The following is a 27953-nucleotide window of genomic DNA, read 5'->3' as shown; positions in this document are numbered from 1 at the left end:
TGCACCAAACTGGGAGGACAAAGGAAGCGAGTATAAGGCTGTGGGAGGGAGGCATAAGAATCCATGGGAAATATAGAGCAGAAATAGCGTAGGGTTCAGGAGAATCAGACTCGGAAGAAGAGCAAGCAAATCCTTGACAGATAATCTGGAAGGGAATCCTAAAGTGAACCAGAATCAGGAGGTACAGTAGTTGCCTCGACACTACAGCAGATTATCCAATGTTGGGAAGATCTACTTAGGTAATCCTTGAATTTTTAACCTCAACCTCCCATTCATGGAGCTTAAACTGTTCCCTTTTCACAGTGAATGCTTTTATTTGAGAATTTAAAAGATAGTTTAAATCTGTTAGGTGGCTGCTCCTTCTTTCCCACCTCCTCCAGATATTTCTCCTAACCTTTGCCTCCTTTGCATCACGGCAGATTTGCCTTAATTTGATGCAGCGCCAGCCACGAATCGCAGGTGCAACTGCCTGTTGCTTGGTGGCCACCGAATGCTGGTGGTTCCTGCTGCTCATTGGGCCTTGAGCGCAGCACCAGAATCCCTGAAGAGGCAAAGGATCTACCTGTGAAGAGATCCAAGAACCTCAAAGCCAAAGTGAGAGCATTTGGGTCAAAATTAAGGGAGAGAAGAATAACAGAGACCTCATTGTGGGAGTTTACTATAGATCCCCAAGCCAAACGGAGGACATAGATGATGCCTTCCTGGAACAGATGGCCAAGCATGCAAAAGGAAGGGAGATAGTAGTAATGGGGGACTTCAATTACCCGGATATTTGTTGGATGTCAAACTCAGCCAAGAGCATAAGGTCAAACAGATTCCTCACTGGCCTTGCAGACAACTTCATTGTCCAGAAAGTGGGAGAAGCAACAAGAGGAACAGCTATTTTAGATCTGGTCCTAACCAATGTTGATGACCTGGTTAGTGGGGTAGAAGTGGAAGGATCATTAGGCGTGAGTGATCATGCTCTTCTGAAGTTTACTATACAGCGGAAAGGAGCAGCCAAGCATACTAGGACTCAATTTCTTGACTTTAAGAAAGCCGACTTCATAAAACTTAGGGAAGTGCTGGGTGAGATCCCATGGACAGTAATACTAAAAGGAAAGGGAGTTCATGATGGCTGGGAGTTTGTTAAGAGGGAGATAGTAAAAGCACAACGTCAGGCAATACCAATGAGATGGAAACATGGAAGTTGCCTAAAGAAGCCAGGGTGGCTATCTAAAGAACTTTTAACTGAGTTAAGATTAAAAAAGGATGTGTACAAAAAATGGAAAAGGGGGGAAACCACCAAAGAGGAATTCAAACAAATAGCCAGCACATGTAGACACATCAGAAAAGCTAAAGCACAGAATGAACTCAGGCTTGCTATAGAGGTTAAAAGCAACAAAAAAGGCTTTTATGGGTATGTCCGTAGCAAAAGGAAGAACAAAGAAACAGTGGGGTCACTCAGAGGAGAAGATGGTGAAATGCAAACAGGGGACACAGAAAGGGCTGAACTCCTCAATGCCTTCTTTGCCTCAGTCTTCTCCGATAAAGAAAACAATGCCCGACCTGAAGAATTTGGAGCAAATGATTCAGCAGAGGAAACACAGCCCAGAATAACTAAGGAGATAGTACAAGAATACTTGGCTAGTTTAGATGTATTCAAGTCTCCAGGGCCAGATGAACTGCATCCAAGAGTATTAAAAGAACTAGCAGATGTGATCTCAGAACCACTGGCAGTCATCTTTGAGAATTCCTGGAGAACAGGCGAAGTCCCGGCAGACTGGAGGAGGGCAAATGTTGTCCCTATTTTCAAAAAGGGGAAAAGAGAGGACCCAAATAATAACCGCCCAGTCAGTCTGAAATCAATACCAGGGAAGATTCTGGAGCAGATCATTAAGCAAACAGTCTGTGAGCACCTAGAAAGGAATGCTGTGATCACCAATAGTCAGCATGGATTTCTGAAAAATAAGTCATGTCAGACTAACCTGATCTCGTTTTTTGACAGAATTACAAGCCTGGTAGATGAAGGGAACGCAGTGGATGTAGCCTACCTTGATTTCAGCAAGGCATTTGACAAGGTGCCCCATGATATTCTTGTAAAGAAGCTGGTAAAATGCGGTCTTGACTATGCTACCACTCAGTAGATTTGTAACAGGCTGACTGACCGAACCCAAAGGGTGCTCATCAATGGTTCCTCTTCATCCTGGAGAAGAGTGACTAGTGGGGTGCCACAGGGTTCTGTCTTGGGCCCGGTCTTATTCAACATCTTTATCAACGACTTGGATGATGGACTCAAGGGCATCCTGATCAAATCAGCAGATGACACCAAACTGGGAGGGGTGGCTAACACCCCAGAGGACAGGATCACACTTCAAAACGACCTTGACAGATTAGAGAACTGGGCCAAAACAAACAAGATGAACTTTAACAGGGAGTTACAGAAAGGTAGCCGTGTTGGTCTGCCATAGTCAAAACAAAAATTTTTTTCCCTTCCAGTAGCACCTTAAAGACCAACTAAGTTAGTTCTTGGTATGAGCTTTCGTGTGCATGCACACTTCTTCAGATACACACTGTATCTGAAGAAGTGTGCATGCACACGAAAGCTCATACCAAGAACTAACTTAGTTGGTCTTTAAGGTGCTACTGGAAGGAAAAAATTTTTTTGTTTTAACAGGGAGAAATGTAAAGTATTGCACTTGGGCAAAAAAAATGAGAGGCACAAATACAAGATGGGTGACACCTGGCTTGAGAGCAGTACATGTGAAAAGGATCTAGGAGTCTTGGTTGACCACAAACTTGACATGAGCCAACAGTGTGACGCGGCAGCTAAAAAAGCCAATGCAATTCTGGGCTGCATCAATAGAAGTATAGCATCTAGATCAAGGGAAGTAATAGTGCCACTGTATTCTGCTCTGGTCAGACCACACCTGGAGTACTGTGTCCAGTTCTGGGCGCCACAGTTCAAGAAGGACACTGACAAACTGGAACGTGTCCAGAGGAGGGCAACCAAAATGGTCAAAGGCCTGGAAACGATGCCTTATGAGGAACGGCTAAGGGAGCTGGGCGTGTTTAGCCTGGAGAAGAGGAGGTTAAGGGGTGATATGATAGCCATGTTCAAATATATAAAAGGATGTCACATAGATGAGCGAGAAAGGTTGTTTTCTGCTGCTTCAGAGAAGCGGACACGGAGCAATGGATCCAAACTACAAGAAAGAAGATTCCACCTAAACATTAGGAAGAACTTCCTGACAGTAAGAGCTGTTTGACAGTGGAATTTGCTGCCAAGGAGTGTGGTGGAGTCTCCTTCTTTGGAGGTCTTTAAGCAGAGGCTTGACAACCATATGTCAGGAGTGCTCTGATGGTGTTTCCTGCTTGGCAGGGGGTTGGACTCGATGGCCCTTGTGGTCTCTTCCAACTCTATGATTCTATGATTCTTCACACAGTGTGTAGTTAAGCTATGGAACTCATTCTTAAAGGGGCCAGTGATAGCCAGCAACCTTGAAGGTCTCAAAAGAGAATTAGCAAAATTCACGGAGGAGGAGGGCTATCGATGGCTCCTAGCCAGGATGACTATGCTAGTCAGAGACAGCAATGCTTCTGAATGACAGTGGCTGGAAACCACAGGAGGGGAGTGGTGATCTTGAGTTCGAATCCTGCTTGCAGGTTTCCCAGGGCATCTGGTTGGCCCCTGTGAGAACAGGATGCTGTACTAGATATACAGTGGCACCTCAGGTTACAGACGCTTCAGGTTACACACTCCGCTAACCCAGAAATAGTGCTTCAGGTTAAGAACTTTGCTTCAGGATGAGAACAGAAATTGTGCTTCGGCGGCGGCATGGCAGCAGGAGGCCCCATTAGCTAAAGTGGTGCTTCAGGTTAAGAACAGTTTCAGGTTAAGAACGGACCTCCGGAACGAATTAAGTACTTAACCTGAGGTACCACTGTAATAAGATTTTTTTATATATATAAAAATCATTTTTATTATGTTTTCCATTTTAACAATTTTTTCCAATCCAATCACATTAAATATTCCAAATTATACAAATTATACAAATACATATCAAATAGTCCAAATATTCTGCCAAAATTGTAAATTTTTTTGTTGGGACTTCCCATGCTTCAAGTTCATGTGGGGCTCGGATCATCTCATATCTCTACTGTCTCGGATAGTCTTTCCAATTGTTGTTGTTGTTTAGTCGTTTAGTCGTGTCCGACTCTTCGTGACCCCATGGACCAGAGCACGCCAGGCACCTCTGTCCTCCACTACCTCCTGCAGTTTGGTCAGACTCATGCTGGTAACCTCGAAAACACTATCCAACCATCTCGTCCTCTGTCGCCCCCTTCTCCTTGTGCCCTCCATCTTTCCCAGCATCAGTGTCTTCTCCAGGGAGTCTTCTCTTCTCATGAGGTGGCCAAAGTATTGGAGCCTCAGCTTCATGATATGTCCTTCCAGTGAGCACTCAGGGCTGATTTCCTTAAGAATGGATGCGTTTGATCTTCTTGCAGTCCATGGGACTCTCAAGAGTCTCCTCCAGCACCAAAATTCAAAAGCATCAATTCTTCGGCGATCAGCCTTCTTTATGGTCCGGCTCTCACTTCCATACATCACTACTGGGAAAACCATGGCTTTAACTATACGGACCTTTGTTGGCAAGGTGACGTCTCTACTTCTCAAGATGCTGTCTAGGCCTGTCATTGCCCTTCTCCCAAGAAGCAGGCGTCTTTTAATTTCGTGGCTGCTGTCACCATCTGCAGTGATCATGGAGCCCAAGAAAGTAAAAATCTCTCACTGCCTCCATTTCTTCCCCTTCTATTTGCCAGGAGGTGATGGGACCAGTGGCCATGATCTTCGTTTTTTTGATGTTGAGCTTCAGACCATATTTTGCGCTCTCCTCTTTCACCCTCATTAAAAGGTTCTTTAATTCCTCCTCACTTTCTGCCATCAAGGTTGTGTCATCTGCATATCTGAGGTTGTTGATATTTCTTCTGGCAATCTTAATTCCAGCTTGGGATTCATCCAGCCCAGCCTTTCGCATGATGTATTCTGCGTATAAATTAAATAAGCAGGGAGACAAAATACAGTCTTTCCAATAGTTCTTTTAAATCTTCCTGTTGTTAACCTTCCTTCTTTCACGGCCTCTCAGTTGTTTCCACAAGCGAGCTGAAGTAAGCAACAATGTGTTTCTGTGTGGATTTTATGTGCATGATTCCCCTCTGTGGTTGCAGTATCTCCTCACATGCTGGTGTTCATGCCGAATCAATCCAAAAGTCTTTTCACTGCTGGCGAAAATTTTATTTATATCCCGCCCTCCCCAGCCGAAGCCGGGCTCAGAGCGGCTAACAACAATAAAAGTAACACAGTATACATAAAATCACAATCAATTAATTGAAATGCATTCTAAAATCAATCCATTCTAAAATTACCGTATTTTTCGCCCTATAGGACGCACCCAACCATAGGATGCACCTTGTTTTAGAGGGGGAGAACAAGAAAAAAAAAATCTCCCCCTCTCTGCTCAGCGCCCCTTCAGCGAAGCGGGAGGAGAAACGGAGCCCCTTCCATTTCTCCTCCCGCTTGGCTGAAGGGGCGCTGCGCAGCTCTCCCTCTCTGCTGAAGCCAGGAGAGTCTTGCTCTCCTCGCTTCAGCAAAAGGAACCCAAAACCTCCGGAGTGCAGCGGGAACTTGCGCTGCGCTCTGAAGGCTTCAGGCAGCTATCCCTGAAGCCTAGAGAGCGAGAGGGGTCGGTGCGCACCGACCCCTCTCGCTCTCCAGGCTTCAGCGAAAGCAACGCGAAGCCTTTGGAGCACAGAGGGAGCACTCCCTCTGCGCTTCGGAGGCTTCGTGTTGCTATCGCTGAAGCCAAGGAGCCTGCATTCGCTCCATAGGACGCACACATATTTCCCCTCAATTTTTGGAGGGGGAAAAGTGCGTCCTATAGAGCGAAAAATACGGTAATTCAAAATCAAATTAATGGGTCGTTGGTCTGATCCAGCAGGCTCTTCTTAGGTCCTTGTGCTGCAGGGGGGTATTCAGTGTTGGGTAGATTCACACAGGTAATTCCTGAATAGTTAACCTTAGCCTCCTGTTGATGGAGCTTAAATTACTTCCTTCTTTTTCTTTCCATAATGAACAATTTTATCTGAGAGCTTTAAAAAAATGGTTAAAAGCTATTAGCACCTGCTCTTTCTCAGCTTTGAAGATGTTTCTGATCACCTGAACGTAATAGAATCATAGAATTGTAATAATAAATAATAATAAATTTTATTTATACCCTGCCCTCCCCAGCCAAGACCGGGCTCAGGGCGGCTGACACCAGGTATAAAAACAAGTGATTAAAATACAACTTAAAAACAAGATTAAAATACAACATTAAAATGCAGCCTCATTTCTGTAGAAACTGAAATCAAAAGCTTTTTGGGGGATGAAAACGTCAAGTCTTCACCAAGGTCAACTATCCAGACTGGTCCTACGTGGGCCAGAAAAAAACCAGGGAAGTCCCCAAATAGGAGTTCCATCACAGAAGGAGAAAGGAAAGAGGAAGAGGATCAAGTTGTAGAGCTGGAAGGGACCCTGAGGGTCATCTAGTCCAACCCCCTGCACTGCAGGAATCTCATATAAAGCATCTGTGATGGACACCCAACCCCTGCTTAAAAAACTCCAAGGAAGGAGAGTCCACCATCTTCTGAGGGTGTCTGCTGATCAGACCATAAGAAGGGCCTGCAGGATCAGGCCAAGAGCCCATATAGCCCAGCATCCTGTTGTCACAGGGGCCAACCAGATGCCCTGGTAAACCAAGGAGCATGACATGAGCGTAAGAGACCTCTTCTCCCCTGTGGTTTCCAGCAGCTGGTATTTATAAACACTGCTGCCTCAAACTGTGGAGGCGGAGCGTAGCCATTGTGGCCAGTAGCTGTCGGTAGCCCTCTCCTCCGTGAATTGGATTAACCCTTCTTTTAAAGCCACCCAAGTTGGTGGCCATTGCTGCCTCCTGTGGCAGGGAGTTCCACAGTCCTTTTGTTTCTCCCGAATCTTCCAACACTCAGCTTCATTGGATGCCTATGGGTTCTAGTGCTAGGAGAGAGGAAGAACATTTCTCTGCCTACTATCTACATGCCATGTGTAATTTTTACAAACTTCTGAGTTTCCTCCTAAGATTCCACCCCACCTCTTTGAATCTCCCTCTTTGCTGGCCGAATCCCCAGAATTAGATGCTGCCTCAGCCACGAATAATAGTGCAATGGGCGGGTGCTTAGCAATCACAGTGTGCTAGTGCTTCCTACTACCTGTTGGGTCTTTGGTACCATGACAAAATTGGCAAATGGGGAGATGTTAGAGGCCTTGGAATGAGTCTGCCCCTGTGGCTTGATGGATGTAGAAACTGTCTCTCACGCCTTGTTACGCTGCCGTTTCTACGGGGATATACGCTCGGTATTTATTACCCCTGCTATGCAAAAATCTCCAAATGAATCCAAACTTCAATGTCTAAAATCCCTGGTAGAGGACAAGGATCCTGAGATCACGTTAAAAGGTAAAGGTAAAGGGACCCCTGACCGTTAGGTCCAACCGTGGCCGACTCTGGGGTTGCGGTGCTCATCACACTTTACTGGCCGAAGGAGCCGCGTACAGCTTCCGGGTCATGTGGGCAGCAGGACTAAGCCGCTTCTGGCGAACCAGAGCAACACACGGAAACGCCGTTTACCTTCCTGCCGGAGTGGTACCTATTTATCTACTTGCAATTTGACGTGCTTTCGAACTGCTAGGTTGGCAGGAGCAGGGACCGAGCAACGGGAGCTCACCCCGTCTTGGGGATTCGAACTGCCGACCTTCTGATCAGCAAGTCCTAGGCTCTGTGGTTTAACCCACAGCGCCACCCACATCATCATGTTAAGATCACGTTAAGGGTAGCCAGATTCTGTGTGTTTGCCATAAAACTTAGGGAACAAGCTGTGCTATTATAATGATTAAGGCCTTAAATGATAATTTTAGGTGATATGTTAGTGAGTAAGTTTTAATTTATATATATTTTTAACTGTTGCTATATCTGTAGTGTCCCTGTTATACCTAATTGCAAATTCAAATGTATCCCTATTGTGTTTTATGACTTCCTTGATATTGTATGTGGGCTGGAACTGGTCTGTGACCGACATAATAAATTCAGTTCAATGTTAGAGGCCTGATGGTGAGCTTGTCCTTTGATCCATTGTCTTCATGGGTGTTTCTTCTTGTCATTTGAGCCATGGCCCCCAAGCCGGCGGCGGCAGCGGCGGCACCAACACCACCAGCAGCAGGAGCAGCGCCACCAGCAGGAGCAGCGGCGGCCAAAGGGAAACCCGGTGCTGCTCCTCCGACCAAACCGAAACCACGCTGGCGAATTCCTCTCAAGGTTGGATGGATATTTCTCGGGATTTTCGCCTTCATCTGCTTTTGTGTCTTGGTCACCACGGCTTTCCTCTGTAAGTTCACTCAAAACACCTCTTGACCAATCTGCACTGCCTGTGTTCTTGTTGACTTTACCTTGTGCTGTATATTGGTGTGTGTGCTGGTCCCGGGGGGGGGGGTGTTACCGTGCGGCATGGTCTGAGTCCGGTCCTAGGTCGAGGGTAAGGAGGTTGTCCATCAGGGGCGAAGCGAGGTCCAAAGCGAGGAGTTGGGCATGGTCAGGAACTCAGGAGAGCAGCTCAGGGTGCTGGCAGGAACAGGTTACCAACGATGTTGCTCCCGCAACCTGGGACTGGGCTGACTGGCCTTTATCTCCTCTGAGGCATACGGCGGTCCTGGCCCACAGGTGACTCGCCTCTCCTGGCCTTAAGGCGAGCACTCCTCCTTTGAGAACTTAGTTCCCTCCGCCTCTCTGCCCTGTGCCTCTGCAGCTCCGGAGAGGCTGGAGGGTTACTGGACCCAGAGGCAACCTCACCTTCCCCTGACAGGGCTGAGAGAGGCGCACCTGCAGGCAGTGGGTCCTCCATCACCTCCGGAGCCAGAGCGGATTCAGCTGGTGTCTGCTCCTGAGGATCCGGCACAGGTGAGGGCCCTTCAGGTTCAAGCCCCAGCCCCGGCTCAGCCGGCCCTGGAGGCGGGGACTCCTGTGCAGGCTGGGATTCCTCAGGTTCAGCCTCTGAATCCGATTCCCAGGCCATCACAGTGTGTTAGCAAGCGGACACCGCACTTTCTTCCTGGCTGACGTTGCGCACATCAGCGATGCCCTCCGTAAACCGTGCGGCTGATCAAGCACATATTGATCCCTCCTTGTGTGGAAGAGCGCTGCGTGACCAGGAGAGTCTGAGCACAACATGTGAGTCGTCTGCTTGTTCCGTGGAGCGAAGCCGCGAAGCCGTTGCCGGAGAGCGCTGCCTTCTTCCTTGAAAATTGGCACCAAGATCAACGATCCGTGAGTAGGTTAATTTGGCAATTAAAGGAACTGACTTCAAAGATTTGGCACCGAAGGCGGAGAGGTATAAAAAGGAAGTCTGCCTTCCGTTTTTGTAAAGAAGTAAAGCAATGAATTTGTAACCAGGAATTTCAAAGGACGTCATTAAAGTTTACGATCCGAACATCAAACAAGTTTCAGCCCCCCTCTGAGGCAGGGGGAGGAGGGGGAAAAGATTTGAACAGTTTTTCCCTGTAAAAAGAGAGAGAAAAAGCAGCTAAATCCACTGCTCAAATCCCTGAGACCGGTTGCTGAGAACTGTAAATAATATTGCTTTGGGACGTGTGTTGTCACTGAAAGTACTTTTTCCTTGCAACAGTTAACTCTGCGTCTGAAGATACAATTAAGATACAATTTTACTGACTGGTTTCTCCTGATTTTAAAGTATCATTTAACAAATAAATTGAAACAAAAAACGTTGTCCTTTAGAGACTGGGGGATGAAAGGGAAAGTAAGTGACTCTAAAAACATTATTGACTGTTGCTAACATTGTGTCCCCCTAGAGGAACTTTGAATTTGCTGCAACTGCAGCTGGATTAAAGGAACTTTCCATTTCAAAACAAGTTTAGTTTCTGAGAGTGTGACTGACCTTGGCAGACTTTGACTCTGACTTTGAATGCGTGACTGACCTTGGCTTTTATTTGGAGGTTATGGCTGATGGGAAAGACAAATTAGAGTCTCAACAAGCAACCAGATCTGGGAAAGTAGTGCGTACAGACATTGGGCTGCAAAGGAGAGGTTCGGTACCCAGTTCCTCTGGTTTATTAACAACAACCCCGTCGGCACAATCTAAGCCTAAAAGTATGGCTGCTGCTGATGCCTTGGCTCAGGCTCTGAGTAAAATAAATGAGTCTTTGGACAAAATAAGTAGACAACTTGCCGAGGCATCGAATAAAATTGATCAGAACACCACAAGCATTAATCAAAACACCACAAGTATCAATAATTTGGGTCAGAAAGTAAACACTAACACAGAGACTATTCAGAGACTAGTTCAGGAATCATCTGCAATACGAAAGACAGCTGATGAGGCAAAAGAAATTGCAACCTATACTGCCACTGTGGTAGAAGAGAAGATTCCACCAATACACAGACAACTACAGGATCACAAATCAACTCTTTCTATGTTTGAATTGCGAGAGAAACAGACAAATTTAAGGGTCAGAGCGGTCCCTGAATTGGAGAAGGATAACTTGATTGAATTCCTTACAAAGGAATTTGTAGATTTTTGGAATCCAGATTTAGAGAAGGACAGTTTCAAGATAGTGAGTGCTTTCAGACTCGGGAAGGGAGGAAGAAAGATCAAAGTAAGAGACTGTCTGATCACCCTTCGAACAAAAGAGGAGAGAGATAAAATTCTGAGTTTGCACTTTCAGAAAACCTTGGTGATACATCAGTCAAGAGTGGAGTTATTCAAGGATATTCCGAAACATCTCTTGGACCTTAGGTCCAACTATAAAGATTTGACCGCACTGCTGAGAAGTAACGGAATCCTCTTTAGGTGGGAATTTCCTCAAGGTCTGTCTTTCAGTTACAAAGGCAAGAAGATAAGGATAAAATCAGAGGACGACAAAACCAAATTTTGGAGAGACCACGGAGAAGACCTGCAGAAGAAGGCTGAAGGAGAGTTAAGAACACTTGTAAGTGAAAACTTGGATATACCAGATCTTCCTCCTGAATTAAAAGAGCGTTTGAAGAAGGTGATACCACCAACAGAACAGGAACAGGCACTGGGTGCAGTTGGAGGAGAAGCATAGTACCTACATCATGGCTCTGCAACTACTAAGTTGGAATTGTAATGGTCTAAATTCCCCACAGAAGAGGAGATCTGTGTTTCATTTATTAAAAAAGGAGCAATTGGACTTGATTTGTCTACAAGAGACCCACATAACAAGGTCACACAGGAAATTATTGGTTAACAAAAGACTTGGTCAGGAGTTTATTTCATTGGACAAAGTGAAAAAAAGAGGAGTTGTTATTTATGCAAAAGAAAGATTGCAACCAAAATTTATATTTAAAGATGACCAAGGAAGAATTGTGGCAGTTGAAATTCAAATTCAGGGAGAGAAATTCTTGATAGTAGGTGTTTATGCTCCAAATGAGGGGAAATCTGAATTTTTTTAAAAGGTTGCATGGGACCCTGATGGACTATATGGATTACAATGTTGTTTTGCTTGGAGACATGAATGGAGTGGTATCTACACATATGGACAAGGCACAAAGACAGGTAGTCACCAAGGATGGTAGACTACCGAAAACTTTTTTTGAGATGACAGACAACTTGGATTTAGTGGACATTTGGAGAATAAAGAACCCCTTGGCCAAAGAGGGAACCTTCTTTTCTGAAGCTAAAATGACATGGACTAGAATTGACCAAATATGGGTAACTAGAGGAATGGCACCAAAGACTAGGAAAGTGGAAATCTGCCCTAAAACCTGTTCCGACCATAATGCTGTCAAGATGGAGATGAAACTAATATCAACTGGCTCCTTCAGATGGAGGATGAATGACACCTTGTTTAGAGATGAAGAAGTTTTAAAGAAGGCCCAAAAAACCTTGAGAGACTATTTTGAGATAAATATGAATACCGATGTGGAGAAAAGAGTAATCTGGGATGCTAGTAAGGCGGTTATGAGAGGGTTCTTGATACAACAGAATGCACTAAAAAAGAGAATCCAAAATGAGAAGAGGGAAATTTTTTTGGAGAAAATAAAGGAAGGTGAAAAAAAATTGAGAGCAAAACCCAAGTCGCAGGAGGTTTTGAGAGAAATTAAGTTATACTAAGTGGAACTCATGAAAATGACGAACCAAGAGATTGAATGGAAAATTAAACAAATGAGACAAAAGACATTTGAGTCAGCTAACAAGTGTGGGAAACTCTTGGCTTGGCAAATGAAAAAAAGACAAAAACAAAATACAATTATAAACTTGGAAGTGGAAGGAAGGAATGTACAGAACCCAGCTGAGATCAGAAATTGTTTCCAGAGGTATTTTAAACAACTATATACACAAGGGCCACAGAGAGAAATTGATTTAGACCAATTTTTGAAGAAAAATGGACTACAAAAAATCTCTCAAGAAAATAAATTAATGTTGAGTGATAAAATAACTGAACAGGAGATAGAAGGTGCCATCCAGAATATGCAGTTGGGTAAATCTCCAGGACCGGATGGACTGACTTCTAGATATTACAGATCTTTGAAGGAATGGCTAGTGCAACCTTTCAAAGAAGTCTGCAATGAGATAATGCAGGGGAGAGTGGCACCAGAGTCGTGGAAGGAAGCATATATCACACTTGTACCGAAAACAGAGACTGAAAAGACTCAGCTCAAGAACTACCGTCCCATATCACTGCTTAATGTGGATTATAAAATTTTTGCAGACATTTTAGCTAAAAGGTTAAAAAGAGTACTAGTGGAAGAGATACATAAAGACCAAGCGGGTTTTCTCCCAGGAAGGCACCTTTCTGATAATGTGAGAAACATAATTAACATTATAGAGAAACTGCAAGAGAATATAAACACTAAGGCAGTTTTAATATTTGTGGATGCGGAGAAAGCCTTTGACAATATTTCTTGGACTTTTATGAAAAAGAATTTACAGGGTATGGGGGTAGGCCAAGGCTTTGAAAATGGTATAAGTGCAATATATTCAGAACAAAAGGCAAAACTAATTGTGAACAATGTGGTGACGGAAGAATTTAAAATAGAAAAAGGGACACGACAAGGTTGCCCAATTTCCCCATTGCTTTTTATATCGGTTCTGGAGGTTTTGCTGAACATGATCAGAAGGGACCAGTTGGTTAAAGGCATACAGGTCGGAGCTAGACAGTACAAATTGAGAGCATTTGCAGATGCTTTAGTTTTGACGTTACAGGAGCCAGAATCTAGTACTAAAAGGGTGTTAGAACTAATTCAAGAATTTGGTCAGGTCGCTGGGTTTAAACTAAACAAATTTAAAACCAAGGTTTTAGAGAAAAATTTAACACAAACTGAGAGAGAGAGGTTTCAGAATATGACAGGTTTAATGGTGGTTAAGAAAGTTAAATACTTGGGGATCAATTTGACAGCAAAAAATGGGAATTTATTTAAAGATAACTATGAAAAATGCTGGGGTGAAGTGAAAAAGGATCTAGAAATATGGTCAAATTTGAAACTTTCTTTGTTGGGACGTATTGCTGCTATAAAAATGAATGTATTGTCTAGAATGCTGTTTTTATTTCAGACATTGCAAATTGTGGACAAGATGGATTGTTTCAAGAAGTGGCAGAGAGATATTTCAAGATTTGTCTGGCAGGGCAAGAAGCCTAGAATAAAATTTAAAATATTAACAGATGCAAAGGAAAGAGGTGGGTTTGCCTTGCCAGACTTTAAACTTTATTATGAATCAGCAGCTTTCTGCTGGCTTAAGGACTGGCTACTTCTTGAAAACACAGACATTTTGGATTTGGAAGGTTTTAACAATGTATTTGGATGGCATGCATACTTGTGGTATGATAAGATTAAAGCGCATAAAGCATTTAAAAACCATATTGTTAGGAAAGCATTGTTTAATGTTTGGATAAGAAACAAGGATTTATTGGAAAATAAAACCCCAAGGTGGCTGTCACCGATGGAAGCGAAAGCTCAGAAAAAACTCAATATGGAGGCTAAATGGCCGAAATATTGGGAAATTTTACAACAAGATGGAGATAGACTTAAATTGCAGAGTTTTGAGAAATTAAAGAATAAAGTGTGAGATTGGCTCCATTACTATCAAATAATGGAGGCATACAATTTGGATAAGAAAATTGGCTTCCAGGTGGAAAAATCAAAATTAGAAACAGAATTGTTAGAACCTAAAACAAAGAATTTGTCAAGAATGTATAACTTGCTGTTGAAATGGAATACTCAGGATGAAACGGTTAAATCTGCTATGATAAAATGGGCACAAGATGTTGGACAAAATATCATGTTTGCAGACTGGGAAAAGTTGTGGAACACCGGTATGAAATTCACGGCATGTAATGCCCTAAGAGAGAATATTATGAAAATGATTTACAGGTGGTACATGACCCCAGTCAAGCTTGCAAAAATCTATCACTTGCCCGATAATAAATGTTGGAAATGTAAGGAAAATGAAGGCACATTTTTTCACCTTTGGTGGACGTGCCCAAGGATTAAGGCTTTCTGGGAGATGATATATAATGAATTGAAAAAGGTATTTAAATATACCCTACTGAAGAAACCAGAGGCCTTTCTCCTGGGCATAGTTGACCAATCGGTGTTAAAGAAGGATAGAACTTTTTTTATGTACGCCACAACAGCAGCAAGAATACTTATTGCAAAATATTGGAAGACACAAGATTTACCCACTTTGGAAGAATGGCAGATGAAGGTGATGGACTATATGGAATTGGCGGAAATGACTGGCAGGATTCGAGACCAGGGAGAAGAGTCAGTGGAGGAAGATTGGAAGAAATTTAAAGATTATTTACAGAGATATTGTAAAATTAAGGAATTTTAGAATAATCTTGGATTGGAACTAAGTGGTTTCTAGCTGTGATGGGCTAAAAGAATATGAAAAAATGGGTTTATATAAGTAAAAATCTAAGAGCGTAATAATTTAAGAATGAGATCTGGGTAGCAAAAAGAGGGAAAGAAATTGTTGAATTAATAACTTGAACTTGGAATACAAAAAAAGGGTGGTATGAGGAGGTCCTAGAAACAAGTAAATGAAAAATAAGGAGATGGAAAGATTGATTGTTTTTAACAATTTTTGTTGGATATTTTTTCTTTTTTGTTGTTTTTTCTTTTTGTTTTTTGTAATGTAAAATCCTTAATAAAAATTATTATTATAAAAAAAAGAGAGTCTGAGCACAACAGTTCAGGCATTGGTGACCAAGGCTGGATTGCTACAATGCAATCTATCTGGGGCTTCCCTTGTGCTTGATCCGGAAACTGCAGTGAGTTCGGAACACTTGCTGTGTTGTTACTATGCCAGGTGCAGAGATGTAGCTTTGGGGGAAAGGAGCTAGCCAGGTTTTTTTGCCCTGGGTGAAGCCTTCAGATGGGTGCCATTGAGGCTCCCAGACTCTCTCTCTCTCTCTCTGTGTGTACTAAACTGGGTCTTTGATCCCTGTGAAAGAAGCCTAGTTTTGCCCGCAAAGTGCAAAGTTTTACTTATGGTATGAAAAGCCCTTAACAGCTTGGGATGGGTTTACTGGTGGGATATGTGGCCTAGGACCCTCGTACCTATGGGACCGCCTCTCCTGGTATGCCCCGCGGAGGACCTTAAGGTCCACAAAAGACAACACTTTGGAGGTCCCAAGTTGCAAGGTGGTTAGATTGGTTTCAACTAGGGCCAGGGCCTTTTCAGCACTGGCCCTGACGTGGTGGAGCGCTCTGTCCCAAGAGACCAGGGCCCTGCAGGACTTGACATCTTTCCACAGGGCCTGCAAGACGGAGTTGTTCCGCCTGGCCTTTGGTTTGGACTCGGTCTGACCCTTATGTTTCCCTCCCCTTATGGTTTTGAACTATGGGCTAGCTACTATTAAAATGAGGCTGCATTTTAAATTGTATTTTAACCTGTATTTTAAATTGTTTCTTTTCCCCTCCCCTATTATGTTTTTATTGTGATTTCACTGGTGTTAGCCGCCCTGAGCCCGGCTCTGGCTGGGGAGGGTGGGGTATAAATAAAATTATTTATTATTATTATTATTATTATTATTATTATTATTATTATTATTATTATTATATCTTACCCAATATATGCCAATTCTGCTGCTTTGAATGGAAGAACATACACTTTACAGGTGCTAAACTAGGGTTACCAGACATCCCCCTTTCCCGGGGACAGTCCCCGGATTTGCAAATAAGTCCCCGGACAAATTCCATCCCTGGAATGTCCCCGGATTTCATCTAATGTCCCTGGGAAACGCAGCAGCGGCAGTCTCAGCAGCCCGGAGCAGTTGGCTCTGGCTGGCTTCAGGAGCTGCTCAGAAGTCCCCACATGATGGTGGCGCAGGGGCTCTCAGGCGCAGCTTCTGGGCTGCCTCCACCTTCCCTGACCCCAGCAACTAAGCTGCGAAGGGAGGCTTCATGCTGCCTATTGGAGCAGCCTCACAACTCCTACTTGCATGCAAGCAGAAGCGGGGCGGGGATCTCTCAGTTAGGCAAAGGGAAGCCTCCCTTCCCAGCTGAGGGATCCCCGCCCCCTCCTGCTTGCACGCGAGTAGGAGTTGGGATGGAGCTGCTCCGACAGGCAGTATGAAGCCTCCCTTCCCTCTGCCACCGCCATCGCTGCAACATCAACATCCTGAACGTTAGTATGCATTTATTTATTTATTTATTTATTTATTTATTTATTTATTTAAAGTGTCCCCGGATTCATTGAAAAAAATCTGGTAACCTTATGCTAAACAATACTCTTTCCATACTTTTAAGAAATCATTATTTTAGTGTGGCAGCACCTGCACTTTGGAATTCCCTGCCCATTGATATCAGGCAAGCTCCTTCGCTGTATTCTTTTTTGCTGCCCACTTACAACATTTTTGTTTAGGCAAATGTAGATGCTGATCTTTCTTGATTTCTTTTTGGCTTATGGCTGATTTTAATTATTTTTTAAAAAATGTTTTAATTTACTTGTTTTGAACTGTTTTCATTGACAGTCTTAACATTTATTGCAAACCACTAAAGTGTTTGGTGACAATCACGTCGTATATAAATTCTATTTATTTATTTAATTAAAAAAGGTCTTTTTAAAAGGATATTGGGTAAAGATCCCTGTTTGAGACCTTTCTCCCTGTGTAACAACAACAACAACAATGTACTATTTATATCCCGCCCATCTGGCTGGGTTTCCCCAGCCACTCTGGGCAGCTCCCAGCAGAATATTAAAAACGCGATAAAACATCAAACATTAAAAACTTCCCTGTACAGGGCTGCCTTCAGATGTCTTCTAAAAATCAGATAGTTGTTTATTTCCTCGATGGGAGGGCGTTCCACAGGGCAGGTGCCACCACTGAGAAGGCCCTCTGCCTGGTTCCCTGTAACCTCACTTAGGCAGTCCTGGGCATAGTGAAGCAAACTCTGAAGAAGGTATCTTCACTTTTTGGGGGGGATGTGTGTATGCAGGGAGATGGGGAAAGGTTATTTAGGTGTAAGCTTTTAACAGCTTCACATTAAAATTACCTGCATTTGTTTCAATGCCTTTAGTTTATAAGATGAATAAAGAAAAGGAGAGCCCACTTGATCAGCCAATGGACAAACTGAGGACTGCAATGGCAACTGGGCTAAGAAATAACGATCTCATGACTGAAAATCGTAAGTGGAAGGACAATAATCATCTGTTTCTGGTTGTTTTAGAACACCCCCTGCCCCCCCACAAAGCCCCAACAGAAGATAGAGAACAAGAGAACCTAGAAAGAACACTGAACATCTTGACCTGGCTGTGTGGGAACTATGCCACAAGACATCCAGTACAAACTTAAAAGAAGCTTAGGATCTCACCTTCCATCAATAGGAAATATGGAAGCCACCTTTGGAATGAATACTGAAGAAATGAACGTATGCTGCCAATTCTCGTAGTAGACCAGTATGAAGTAAGCAGCACATAAGCGGCACACAAAACACTACCAAACCATTCTACGTTCTTATATCAATAATCCAAAAATTGAGAGAACAAGGTACAAGATCTACTACAGAAGCCACAAACAGAAAACTCATTCAGATTGTGTCCAAAAGGAAAATTCAGTCTTTAAAGTTCCTTTAGCCAGGCTCCTGTAGATATCAACAAAGGTAAGTTTGATCAAACAAAGTGTTGGTGATGTTACGCATGAGAGTTAGACAGGGTGCTGGCGTTGGTCACCTGTTTCGCCCTTGAAGAGTCTTGGGCTTCTTCAGTAAATTCGGTTTTGATATGTTTATAGACATTCAAGTCCATATGTTACATTCCTTCTTGGCTTAAGCTACAAAATTTAGTTTCTTCAGGAAATTCTCCCTCGAGATTTTGGTGTATTTACATACATTCAACTTCATATGCTAAGTTCTTTCTTGACTTAAACATTTATTCATTTGCTAAGCCAATGTATGTAAATACACCAAAAGGGAGAATTTCCTGAAGAAAGAAACTAAAATTTGTAGCTTAAGCCAAGAAGGAATGTAACATATGGACTTGAATGTTTATAAATACAGTGGTACCTCAGGTTACATACGCTTCAGGTTACATACGCTTCAGGTTACAGACTCTGCTAACCCAGAAATTGTACCTTGGGTTGAGAACTTTGCTTCAGGATGAGAACAAAAATCATGCTCCGGTGTTGCGGCAGCAGCAGGAGGCCCCATTAGCTAAAGTGGTGCTTCAGGTTAAGAACAGTTTCAGGTTAAGTACGGACCTCAGAACGAATTAAGTACTTAACCTGAGGTACCACTGTATATCAAAACTGTGAGAGAGAATTTACTGAAGAAGCCCAAGACTCTGAATCTGAATCTTCGTTTTGGACACAATTTGAATGAGTTTTCTATTTGTGGCTTCTGTAGTAGATCTTGTACCTTGTTCTCTCAAATTTTGGATTATTAATATAAGCTTTAGAACGTAGAATGGCTTGGTAGTGTTTTGTGTGCTGCTTACTTCATACTGATCTTTTGAATGAGGGCTCACCCACACTTCCACTTGCTTCGCCATTTCCCCCCAAGGGAAACTGGCTGTTTGCCACTGAATCAGAGCAAACGTCAATCTGGTTTTCTCCAGATTGATGTTTGCACCGATTTAGCACTAGAGTGGGTTTCCTGGGGGAAAGTGGTGGGCCAAAGGCAAAATTGCTTGGACCCAAGCGGAAAAAAACATTCAGAGCAGTGTTTTCTAGGCACGACTCACATGGATGTGTGGATGAGCTCTACATCTGTATACCGGCTCCTTCCTTCCTGTGCTTTGGCTCTGCTTCAGGATTCTAGTCCTTAGTGCTGATTATTGGTGGATGCAGTGAACTATCTTCTTTAGGATAACCATCTTTTCCTTCAGCTTTCTGCATGTTGTGGATAGAAACAGGGCAGATGCAGATTTAGTCCAGGTAGAGAAATTGTATCTGTAATATTTAGACAGCAAGGTGAAATCAGTGCAAACTCTGTTCATATTTGGGGGTAGGAATCACACTCTCATATTTTCTAGTCTTTGTCTAATGATCTTAATAAGGAATAAGGTGAATATCTAAAGTATCATCCTCTGACACATGATTCTGATTGGTCTATGACTTCAGAACTGCTGAAGAACTTATTTGTTCACCTTAAAAACCACCACCACCACCAATTTTATTATTTGTACCTCGCCCATCTGGCTAGGTTGACCCATCCACTCTGGGGGTCCTTATTTTGATTTTGGAGGCTATTTTGGGTTTTTGCTAATGTTCTTATGCTATCAACTGTTTTAGCTTTGGGTTTTTTTTACACTTGATTTGTTTGTTTCCTTGGGTGAGATAGGAAGGTGGGAGACAGTTATTTAAATAAATGGAAGTGTTGGGTGGGAGAAAAGAAACCCTCATCTAAGTTTGGGGATGCTTTCAGCCATGAAGGTAGCTGAAGAAGTCACGAACCTGCCACAGCACATAGCAGATGCCGAAAACCTCTACAATGAGCGGAAAGTAAAGTACCGTAAGTGCCTTCAACCCTCAATATGGTGCCATGGCACATTTTGGGAATATAAAGGCGAGGAAACTTAGATGAGCTGAAATGTGATACTGTGGGTTATATTGCAGATATTAACATTGTGCAGTTTGAAGTGACCGGATGCATAAAAACTGACTCTTTTTGCCCAGACCCATTAGATATTATTCAAAAACTTTACTTGCAGAACTGTCTTTAAAACAGATAAAAAGCATCAAAGATACACCCTCATAATTCCATTAATATATTGTGCTGTGCAGCACAGACCAAGCATCGTAGAAATAAAATATAACTCCAAACATAACTATTTTTTAAAAGGTCTCTCTCCTTATGGCCTCCATTTTGCCTGGAGTTGATTTCCTGCAGAGACATTTAAACACCCTTACTTCCTCAGAGATCTAGAAATGAAGACTAAAGGCAACTCCCTTTCAAAATGAAGATTTTCAGCCAAATACCTTTGTCACCTGATCTAAGGTTAAACACTCATGTGTTAGCTAGCAGAAAACAACAGTGCTTAACATTGAGGTTGTTGGGCGAGGTCTTTAGGGGATTAGGGTCATGGTGTTACCGGTCTGCTGATGATACCCAGCTCTATTTATCCTTGTCATCTGAGTCAGGTGGAGAAGCGCATGCGCTTGATTAGTGTTTGAAGACAGTGATGGGCTAGATGGATAGCGACCAGTAAATGGAGGCTGAATTTTGGGAAGATGAAGGTGCTATGGGATGATAGTTCCTCAATCTGGGAATTGAGTAGGCGGCCTGTTCTGAATGTATGCCCCTCCACCCCTGGGATGGATTAGGTCTGTAGTCTCGGGATACTATTAGAAACCAGCTTGTTACCAGAAGCTCAGATGTCTTCAGTTGTGTGGAGTCTGGTTGTTCCAGGATGGGGATGGTTCACCCCCTAATAACCTCCAGGACAGACTTTTTCAATGTGTTCAATGTGGGGCTGTCCCATAGCTGTCAACCGTCCCTTATTTGGTGGGAAACTCCCTTATCCCAGCGCTGTGTCCCGCTGCTGTCCTGGATTGATGATGTCCCTTAAATTTCCCGGGTTTCAAAGGAAGCAGCTCCTCTCCCTCCCTCCCTGCTGGCCAGGTAGGAGGGAGGCTCCAACTGTGTTGCTTGGCTGCGTTGCTCACCCAATAAGGAGTCTAAGAATGACTGGGGGGTGGAGCTTGCATGCCTTGTGCTGATCAAATCGGCCGCGTTGCCTGGGGACTCGCCTTTGCTCAGCGCTTCCCAGCGGAGAGGTGACGGTGGTTTCCCTTGCTGCATCCCCTTTGCCGGGTTGCTGCGCTGTGTGAACCACCGCTTGAGGCTTCGTTTGGCTGCTGGCTGGGCTTTCTGCCTTTGGCTCGGAGGGGCTCAGAAGTTGAACGTACCTGTGCCCGGAAAATCCCTTATTTTGGCTGCTGATCCCTTATTTTCAAGGCTGCTGGTCCCTTATTTTCAAATCTGTAAGTTGACAGCTATGGGCTGTCCTTCAAGGTGGTTCAAAGGTTACAGCTAGTCTCACATGCAGCCACCAAAGATCATATAGCTCAAGCAGCCAGGGTAACTCTTTTAGAGTCTATTTAATATTCAAGGTTTTGGTTTGACATAAATTCTCTAAACCAGTAACGGGGAACCTCTGACCCACAGGCCTGTTTATTTCAACAATATATATACTGCTTAGAATCATAGAACTGTAGAGTTGGAAGGGGACTCGAGGAATCTCAACTAAAGCATCCACTGTAGTCTCTAAGCAGGCTACAAAAAGGTTATAATATTGATACGATAGAGGTAAAAATAGTTAAAATTAGCTTTAAAATCAGTAAGATGCCTGCTGAAATAAAAAAGGTCTTCATTGATAAGGGCTGAGATGGGTCCCAATGAGGTCATTTTCCACAAACAACTTCCACCTGCCTCACAGCTGATGTCATACACAATACCAGAAACTTAAAGTGAGCTCCTGGTTGATCCTTGAAAGGCAGGGCTCCTGCTCAGTGCCAAGCAGCTGAAATTGGGAGTGTGCCTTCTCTGAAAACAGCGTGATGATAGACATGGGATTCTAGAAGCTTCCAGTGAGCAGGCCGTGGTGTTCAGTAATCTGAACTGGGTCAGGTTGTTGCAATCAAAGCTTGCCCTGTCTTGTTGATATACCAAAAATCACATGAGTCAGTGGGTGGCGAAGGAGTCGTATTTGTATTTTATTTCTGTGCAGAAAGGACCAGCAGGGATGTTTCCCCAAATTAACTGGCCCCGGACAAAGCGTTCCAAACAGTTTTATACATTTGGCACAAATTCCACACATTCCATTAAGTTTAAATTTCCTATCCAATAGTTTCCCTCCCCACAGCTGTCTCCCTATGAGCAGTCCAAATTACAAACAGTGTGAGCATGCGTGCTGACTACCATTTTAAACAAAGGAGCTCCCCCATGGTCTGCTAGACTTTTATTGCAGGATTAGATTTCACCTCAGTACAGTGGATGCTCGGGTTGCGAACGTGATCCGTGCGGGATGCACATTCGCAACCTGCAGCATTTGCATCCTGCAGCGCTGCGTCTGCGCATGTGTGGGCTGCGATTCGGTGATTCTGTGCATGCGCAAAGCAAAATTTAGTGTTTCTGCGCATGCACAACCACCGAAACCCAGAAATAACCTGTTCCAGTACTTCCGGGTTTCGGCAGGTCTGTAACCCGAAGAAACGCAACCTGAAGCGTCTGTAACCCGAGGTATGACTGTATAGTATTTCATTCCAGTTACTGAGCATAGTTTGACTACAGTCCAGGCATGCTCAGTAGGTCAAAACCTTATATGATATGGTTTTCTTTATTTCATTACTACAAGTTGAAGCATGGGGCTCGTGTTCTTATCACTGCTGCCGCAGGAGAGGGTTCTTCAGCAATTCCCCAACACAAGAGCTCTAGGGAATGTGTTTCCACCGGTCTTTAAACTCTTTCTGGGATAGAGTCTTCTAATGCTGAGGATTCTGAATCAATATCCTGGGTCATGACCATCACCAGCCTCATAGACAATGATTATAAGTGCCTCTCAAGTTTGATCAAAATCTTCCCACCTGAACCTTTCCAATGAGAACACTTTGAGACAATGTTTATTGTCTTGGGGGTCATTTCCTTCCTCCTAAAAGCTCAAAGCATGTGTTGGGTCAACCGACTGAGTCCATTCCCCAAGCAAAATGTTTTGAGGTAAACCAGGCTGAGAGGGTGACTCTTCCCCAAATCGCAGAACTGTCCTTACTCTACATGCAGCACAGTGCCAGGTATGTTAAATTCTTTGCATTAATTCCTCCTAGAAAACCTCTTCAAGAAAGGTGCAAAGTCTTCTGGTGGCTGGAAGCTTTTTGGGAAGAATCTCTACTATGTTTCAAAAGGGAAAAAGACCTGGTATGATGCCGAGAACTTCTGCATGTCCAGAGATGCCCATTTGGCCTCCATCCTGACTGATGAAGAACAGGTTAAATAATAATAATAATAATAATAATAATAATAATAATAATAATAATAATAATAATAATTTATTCCCCTGCCACTCTGGGCAGCTCCCAACAGAATATTAAAAACAATGAAATACCAAACATTAAAAACTTCCCTTAACAGGGCTGCTTTCAGATGTCTTCTATAAGTCAGATAGTTGTTTATTTCCTTGACATCTGATGGGAGGGCATTCCACAGGGTGGGCACCACTACCAAGAAGGCCCTCTGCCTGGTTCCCTGTAGCTTCACTTCTCACAGGGAGGGAACCACCAGAAGATTATCAGAAGAGGACCTCAGTGCCCAGACTGAATGATGGGGGTGGAGATGCTCCTTCAGGGATACTGTTATACCTCATGTATACTGAACAATATATATATTGTTCTTCTTTCTCTCTTGCTGTTTGGGGTTTATTAGCATCTTCTCCAATGCCTGTATTTTTCTGACTGTCTTTTAACTGTCACATGCAAATACTTCAGGACCTCTTGCAAATACTGCTGTACCTTCTTCCTCTCCATACACCACAAACCCTGGTCTGCCAGAGATCCTGTCCTGAAATGTGTCACCACAAAAGAATGTGGTTTTGAGCACGATCCCATTTGCACATGAAGTGATGGTGAATCCCAGCAGGTGATGGTGGGGCCTCATTGCTTGGGCACCCTAGAGCAGGGGTCAGCAAACTTTTTCAGCAGGGGGCCAATCCACTGTCCCTCAGACCTTGTGGGAGGCCAGACTATATTTTGGAAAAAAATAATGAACGAATTCCTATGCCCCACAAATAACCCAGAGATGCATTTTAAATAAAAGCACACATTCTACTCATGTAAAAACACACTGATTCCTGGACCGTCCATTGGCAGGATTGGCAGAAGGTGATTGGGCCGGATCCGTCCCCCAGGCCTTAGTTTGCCTATCTATGCCCTAGAACATTCCCCCTAATTTTTTGGCAATTCCGAGATTTGGTGATGGATGTGCAAGTGGTGTTAATTGTTCATGAAGGTCATGTAGCCCATTTAACTGCTTAGCACATAACGTGGGTTTACGTGTCAAGGATTATGAAAAAGACATCATGGAGCAAAGGACATATGGAAGCCCAGGAATGCTTGTATCTCTTTATTGACATGATGCTGAATTCCAGCTCCCTCTTTCTGCAGACCTACATCACTTCTCAACTCACCACTCCTGCCTGGATTGGCCTAACAGATGAAAGTGAGGAAGGCAACTGGGAGTGGACAGATGGCTCCAGATTAATAACACAGTGAGTTTACAAAAACATACCCCAGGAGGTGATGCTTCTGCATGTCTGAGACGACTGCACCATTTGTTGCAAACTCTGTAGCAGAACTTAGGGTCCCCTTCATTTGGGGTGCCGGTCCTAAGTGCTCAGGCCCCAGCAAGAGAGAAGTTACCTTTAGAATTTCCTGTAGGACCTCATTGGCACAAATGAGAGTGTTCTTTGCTGGGGAGGGTTGTGGATGGGAGATCTGAGCATTACCTCCCTAGGAGCACCACTTTACTGTCTCCTTCAAAGTCTACATGGCTCCTCCACAGGGAGTGGACATAACACAAAGATCAGGTGTAGAAGAAATGTACACTTGCCTGCCACAATATGGGCATAGACAGGATTTATGTTGGGGGTGTGTGTCACGCACCTGTCCTGTTCCAGATCTGAGCTACCTCAGTTCGTGATTGGTCAGTTCGTGGAAGCCACACCTAGCGCTCAGTTGGGTTGCCAGTTGCAATGCTTTGGCTAAACTTCGGGGGGGGGGGAATTAAAAACCAAAAACATGGACATTTTGCAAATTTTAAAAAATCCACCTGGACAAAAGAATTAACCATGAAAAAGAGGATGTGTCCAGGAAAATCTGGACATATAGCAGCCCTAGCTTTGTTAGGCTCAGCCTTTTTCCCCCGATTTTATAATACAAGCCCTCCTGCACCCCCAGGTACTGGTCTGCTGGCAATCCCAACAGCTGGGAGAACTATGGAGACTCAGAGGAAGATTGTGCTTCCATTATTCCTTCATCTAGAGAAAAAAATTGGAGCGAGTGTAACTGCCACGAACTTCACAGTTGGGTTTGTAAGGAGAGCCTAGATACGGGAGAATTGTAAAATTTGACAAACCCGTTGCCTGGAGCCACACTAGAGTGAAGATGGAACGTGTTTCATTTCACTTCATGGGAAGTCTGCTCAGCCACAGAATGAACAAGAGCGAACAAGAAAATTCTATCTCATTCAAGGACCATTCCTTCAGTTGCCTGATGCCAAGAGAGATGGGAGTATGTGTGCTATTATCAGCTGATTGTGGATATCTGTGCCCTGAGTGATGGGTGTTGAGGAAGGGTTGCAATTTTCCTCTCCGGGAAGGCTGGCTGGGTCTACTCTGTTGGCAAGGCAGAGCTCTGGAGCAGGGCAACATTCAGCAGATGTGTTGTGTTTCCTCCCTCCAGATGTAGCCTGGGTCAGGGGCATAGTGTGATGGGGGCAGGGGGACCACAGCCCTGGGCACATAATTTTAGGGGCTATGACGAGGTGCCCCCATGCAGGGATCCCCCGTCCTGCTCTGCCCGCCGCATCCCCAGCCCTCTTGCTGAATGTCTGCCTGGCCATCATCGGAGGGTGTGGGATTTGCCTGCCAAGGGCTGCGTTGGCTCGCCAGGTTCCTCCCTGCATGGGTGACCAGGGCTAAGCTGGTATGCGGGCTCCAGGAATCCTCCAAGCCTTGTGCGTGGGCACCTGGCAGCATTGGAGGCAAGGTTCAGTGGGTTCTGTTGACCCTCTGTGCCCCTTCCTTCTGAGCACATGCGCCAGAAATTGATGCACATTCCAGTCAATGAAAAACTGGGGGTACAAAGCAGGAGAATAAAGGATTCCAAGGGCCAGGTAGAGAAGGCTTGAGGGCCACATGTGGTCCCTGGGCCTAAGGTCTCCCACCGCTTCAAGAAGCAGAAATCTGCTCCCAAGCTTCCAGATTTGATTGCTTTTGCAACATCATGTGCTTCACCACTGAGCTATGGTTCCTTCCCCTTCTTTTTCAAACAATCCCTGCAAGGCTGTAGGAAAGGAATCGGAAGCAAAAACGTTCACGCACTGGACAAGCGGAAGTGCAGACGAGCCCTCTGCCTTTGGCAGAGCTCTAATGCATGGGTGGAGAACCCGTGGCTTTCCAGATGTTGCTGCAGAATCATAGAATTGTAGAGTTGGAGGGGACCCCAAGAGTCATTTAGTCCAAATCCTTGCAACACAGGAATCACAGGTAAATAATCCGTGACTGATGGCCTTCCAACCTCTGCTTCAAAAGCTTCACGGAAGCTGCCACCATCTCTGACCATTGCCCATGCTGGCTGGGGCTGATGTGAGTAGTAGCCCTCCAACATCTGGAGGGTCACAGGTCACTCATACTTGTCCTAAAGGAAGGAAACCCACATCCTGGACAGAGCATGTAGGAGCTCTGTTTTAGAGGATTTTATGTGGTCAGAAAATGGGAATTTTAATTTGCTCAATCACAAATGCTAGTCATTTTCCCAGGGGGTAAAGGGACCAAGTTACAGCATCCTAGCAATTGTAGCATGAAGTTCCCAAGCACTGCCGTGGGAACATTTGTAACAGCTGCTGTTGTTCATGCAGAGATGTACCAGGGAAAGAAGTGTTTGCCCTTCAGGTAAAGTAAAGGTAAAGGGGCCCTGACCATTAGGTCCAGTTGCAGATGACTCTGGGGTTGCGGCATTCATCTCGCTTTACAGGCCGAGGAAGCCAGCGTACAGCTTCCGGGTCATGTGGCCAGCATGACGAAGCTGCTTCTGGCGAACCAGAGCAGTGCACGGAAACGCCGTCTACCTTCCCGCCGGAGCAGTACTTATTTATCTATTTGCACTTTGATGTGCTTTCAAACTGCTAGGTTGGCAGGAGCTGGGACCAAACAATGGGAGCTCACCCCGTCGCGGGGATTCAAACCACCGACCTTCTGACCGGCAAGCCCTAGGCCCAGTGGTTTAGACCACAGCGTCACCCGCATCCCTTGCCCTTCAGGTACAGAACGGTGAAAAGTGGATAGTCTCTTCCAATGGTGGCTTCTCTAACTCAGGCACACATGCTAAGAAAGGGTCAGGCATGAATATTTGGGCTGCAAGCCACTTTGAACGCAAACGTCAGATTAGACGAGAAGGTTGTCTGAGATAATTGAGCAGAGGATTTAAAACAATGCTAGTCCTATTCAGAGTAGGTGCATTGAAGTTAATGGACATGACTGGCAGTTTCATTCATTTCAACGTATCTACTCTGAGTAGGACTTAGTGGACTACAACCCAATATATGATTTGTAAGTGCTTAAATACAGGTAGCAAAGCCCCTTCTTAAGAGAGGCCTCCCCGTTCCCACATCTTGTCTTGGATGGAATGTCTTTTCTAAAGCACCTGTGTGACATCTAAA

At 44.2% G+C, this 27953-nt stretch overlaps 1 protein-coding gene across 1 annotated transcript; it reads left to right on the top strand.

Annotated features, from left to right (window-relative positions):
- LOC128420563 (CD209 antigen-like protein C) lies at window positions 1-25834 on the top strand. Its single transcript, XM_053402186.1, has 7 exons — window positions 1-239; window positions 8218-8436; window positions 17607-17714; window positions 19950-20036; window positions 23348-23508; window positions 24680-24783; window positions 25472-25834. Exons 2-7 carry the CDS (start codon window positions 8220-8222, stop codon window positions 25635-25637), a joined length of 843 nt encoding a protein of 280 aa, XP_053258161.1. The 5' UTR covers window positions 1-239; window positions 8218-8219; the 3' UTR covers window positions 25638-25834.
- Window positions 25835-27953: the final 2119 nt, after the last annotated feature.

This window comes from Podarcis raffonei, chromosome 9 (assembly GCF_027172205.1).
Source record: "Podarcis raffonei isolate rPodRaf1 chromosome 9, rPodRaf1.pri, whole genome shotgun sequence".
In the NCBI taxonomy this organism is placed as follows: domain Eukaryota; kingdom Metazoa; phylum Chordata; class Lepidosauria; order Squamata; family Lacertidae; genus Podarcis; species Podarcis raffonei.
This window is presented reverse-complemented; position numbering and strand designations above follow the sequence as displayed.